The sequence below is a fragment of the Dipodomys ordii genome, unplaced genomic scaffold, assembly GCF_000151885.1.
Source record: "Dipodomys ordii isolate 6190 unplaced genomic scaffold, Dord_2.0 Scaffold77, whole genome shotgun sequence".
NCBI lineage: Eukaryota > Metazoa > Chordata > Mammalia > Rodentia > Heteromyidae > Dipodomys > Dipodomys ordii.
Window position 1 is genome coordinate 5,504,417 of NW_012267293.1, and position 4,264 is coordinate 5,508,680.

The following is a 4,264-nucleotide window of genomic DNA, read 5'->3' on the forward strand; positions in this document are numbered from 1 at the left end:
ACTCGCCTTGAGCTGAAGAGCTGAGGGACAGCGCCCAGGCCCAGAGTTCAAGCCCCATGACCAAAAAAAAAAAAAGTCACCCTTGGAAATGGAGATGTGACTCAAGTGGTAGAGCACCAGCTGTGAGCACAAAAAATCAGAGATAGTGCCCAAGCCCTGAGTTCAAGCCCCAAGACAGGCAAATAAACAGTTTGGGGTTGGAGGCATGGCTCAGTTGGAAGAACACTAGCCAATAAATGAAAGCAGCAGGTACTGAGTTGGAGTCCCAGTTTCAGACCTAAAATAGCATGAACATCTAGCCATTTGAACTACCTAATGTATATATCTACATTTTTTGTTAAATCCTCTAAGAGGCTTCTTATTTTACTGAAAATAGTGCATACCTATCTTTTGCTATTCCCTCATAGTGCTTGACATTTTATACTTATGTTTTCCCAAATACTTCAGTAATGAGCTCAAAGCTCCATAATGAAGAAGTATTTCATTCTCTAATATCTCTGCGTCCTAGGCACTAAGACAGGATAAGGAAATTATGAATAAATATATTTGCTCTGTTTAATATAAAATCACAAAGGTGAGTTTATTTAAATAAGCCAACCCAGTTGTTTCTAGAGCTAACCCAAGTGATCAGGCCATAACAAATTTTTGAGAACACCGACCCTAATATAACAGATAATTGTAGTAGAATTCAATAAATCAGTTTGAGAACAGCTAATTTACCATGAAGATTACTGTGTCTACCTATATTATCTAGTTATCAACCATCCTACCACCTCAGCATAGAATTGTAGTTGCAAAGTGAAAACCCATGTTATTCAGTAATTGCATTTTAAGTTTTATTACATAATAGTCACATCCTGATAGTCACCCTAGATTCTTATTCCATAGAAAGATGATTAACTGAAAGCTTAAGTGGCAATAAAAGATTAAGGGGATTTATAAGTGTAGGAAACACATAAAGCAGTTCTAGAAAAGGGTATCCAACTTTGATAACTAAGAATGGGGAGTCGATTGATCACAAGGAAAAATGAAACCATGGAATTTACAGGAAAATGGCCAGAAGGATACATCATACTGATATACATATTTATACATACATAAATAAATTGTATGTGTGGATAAACTCAAAATACAAATCTAAGGGACTACTTAGAAGGGGAAAGAGGGTAAATAACTTAGAAAGATTGCGAATAAACATATATACATAAAATACAAATATACATATGAAAACATCCTAAAGAAACTCAGCAAGACAAGCAACAGCAGCTCACACCTGCAAATCCTAGCTACTTAGAGAGGCTGAGGATCACAATTCAAAGCCAGGACAGGCAGAGTACATGAGACTCTTAATCACAAAAAAACTAGAAATGGTGCTGTTGCTCAAGTGGTAGAGTGGTAGCCCTGAGCAAAAGGAGTTTAGGGGCACTGCTCCAGGCCCAGAGTTCAAGGCTCAGGACTTGCCCCCCACACCAAAAAAAATCCTATGATATGCCTCAACAGTTAAATGGATTCAAAACAAAAGGCAAATTAGAATAGGCTTAAATGTTAAAAAGCATCTGCAACATTCAATTCGGTCAATAGAACCTAATTCCCATCACATTCACATTGCATGACTGTGATAAGAAACTTATGTTCCTCAGGCATTTTTTTTAACCTCGCAAGTGCAATAATCATCTAAAATCAATACTAGACACAAAGAATATTCTAGGTTTTAAGAACAAATCTGGACTGGGCATCAGTGGCTCATGCCTGTAACCCTAGTTACTCAGGAGGCTGACATCTGAGGATCTTGGTTCAAAGCCAGCCCAAGCAGGAAAAGTCCGAGACTCCTATCTCCAATAAACCACTCAGAAAACTGGAAGTGGCACTGTGGCTCAAGAAGTAGAGCATTAGCCTTGAGCTGAAAGAGCTGAGGGACAGCGCCCAGGCCCAGAGTTCAAGCCCCACAACCAAAAAAAAAAGTAAAAAAGAAAAAAAATACGATTTAAAGTCACTTAGTTAATATATTGGAGTCAGGTCCCTAAATTCAATGCCTCAAAGTTGGCAGTTAATAAAGATGGATAATTCTTTCACTGTCCCCATCCTCAACAATAGTTGAGGTTGGCTAAAGAATGAAAATGCCAAGAAAAGTAAAACAGAAAAATTCAAACTATTTTGGAAGCAAAATTTTATCAAGTTTAGGATAATTCATTTTTAAATAATGTAAATGTTTTATTTATTTATGCAGGTAGTTTAGAGATAAGGCAACCCAAATTTAGAAAGTAGGAACCACTATTAACTCTAGATGCCTCCCATCCCGATCTGATCTTAGCATTATGCTTCCAAGTCAGACAACTCAGATTTTCCTTTACAAAGGCAAACATCATTCAACACATCTTCAGCAAGAAGGCATGTACCTCATTGAAAAGAGTCAAAACTGAATGCAAGAAATCGTCCAATAAGTGGCGCTGTAGTTCAAGTAGTGGAGTGCTCGCCTTGAGCGGAAGAGCTCAGGGACAATGTTCAAAGCCCAGAGTTCAAGCTTCCCGACTGGCAAAAAAAAAAAAAAAAAAGAAAGAAAAGAAAAAAGAAATCACAGCCTTAGCACTGAGTTAGAAAGGGTAGTGGTTAGGCATTAAACCATATTTTCCTTTTCCTTTTCTGTCAGTCATGTACAATCTTGTTCAAGTCACTTAACTCTAGGTTGCAAGCTTCCAATTCAGCAAAAAGAGGATTCCAATTTTTGCCTGCCCTATGAAGTGTTGCAAATCTCAATGTTTTCAAAACCATAAGAATGCTATACATGGATTTCTCATAAACGCGAAAAAAACTAACATTTAGGAGTGAATCCTACTTTTCATTAGCTACATCCTCAAAGGCAAAGAACTTCCATTTATAAAACTGAATTGTAGTCTGATCAAACATCTTAATATTATATCCAATAGGTTATACTATTATGGGAATACTGAAACCTTCTCCAAATTTAGTAACAAAGAAAAAAGTATTCAGAGACAGAAAAGTGGGAGATACCCTGATTCAAAGGCAATTAAGGCAGAAAAGACTGTAAGACTCTTATCTCCAACTAACCAACAAAACAGTTGAAGTGGAGATGGAAGTGGTACAACACCAACCTTGAACTAAAAAAGCCAAGCAATAACACCAGACACTGAGTTCAAGACCCCTTACACACACACACACACACACACGACTCTTAGCTTCAATTAACCACCAAAAAAAACTAGAAGTGGAGCAGTAGTAGAATGCTAGTCGTGGGCAGCTCAGGGATAGCACCCAGGTTCCGAGTTCAAACTCCAGGACCGGCACTAAGGGGTGGGGGTGGGGGTGGGAGGAACTGATATGGTAGAGAAAGCAAATGGTCAAATTTTAAAATAAAAACAGGACGAATCAGTGACAAATGTGTGACTCACTTTCTCAGAAACACGAACTGGATTAGAAGCTAGATATAAAGGCTAGATAAGACGTAAATACGTGGTTGTAAAGTGCGCATCCTAGCATTTTTCTACCAAAGAATAGTTTTGTGTTTGACCATCCGTTAAGGTTTATGTAATCTTTTGAAATCAAAGAAATTTACTCTTCATCAAATTAAGTTTGGGCCCAGGGTGTAATGTGCAGCTCGGTAGCAGAGCGCTGGCCGGAGCATGCACGAGGCCCTTCCTTCCCTGGGTTCAACCCCCAGCACCTCCTTCCCTGGCCCCGTCCCCCAATAACTAAATAAAATAAAAATGCGCCAGAAGCTGAGCCTTTCCGCTCTACACCCACAACCTCCGAAAATCGGTTTGGGGGAAAAAACGAAAACCTAACAACCTAACAGAAATAGCTTCACCGAGCTCCTAGACGCGAGTTCCCGAGGACGTCCACGAAACTGTCAAAAAACCTCCTCCTCCCCGGCTACCTGGCTGCTCTCGCCGCCAGCTCCCATTTGTAAGCGGGAGTCTACAGGAGCGGGCGGCTGCAGCAAGGAGCTACCCCGAGACGTGGGACGCGAGATCCGTTTAAGGAACCCCGCATCCCCCGTCCTCCCCCCCCCCCGCAGGGCCCGTTTGTTCCGCCCGGTCCCCGGCGGGGGAGGTGGAGGGAGGGGGCGGCAGGGCGGGGAAAGGCGGAGCGCGGCCAGTCAGCCCCGAGAGGGCGGCCTCCCGGCTCCAGGCCGGATCCCGGGGAGCCTCGGGGGCACGGGCGAGATGGCTTCGGGATGCGGCAATGTCTCCGCAGGCTGCAAGCGGCGGCGGCTAACGGGAGGCCGGCGCCGGCCGAGCCCGAGTCG

General features: G+C 42.1%; 1 protein-coding gene across 1 annotated transcript in view; it reads right to left on the reverse strand.

Moving 5' to 3' along the window:
• Positions 1-3,919, reverse strand: part of Wtap (Wilms tumor 1 associated protein) — a 26,239-nt gene extending 22,320 nt beyond the window's left edge. Inside the window, exon 1 of the mRNA XM_013024532.1 lies at positions 3,893-3,919. Within this exon, the coding sequence (XP_012879986.1) occupies positions 3,893-3,919 (27 nt within the window). The remainder of the gene's footprint in view (positions 1-3,892) is intronic.
• Positions 3,920-4,264: the final 345 nt, after the last annotated feature.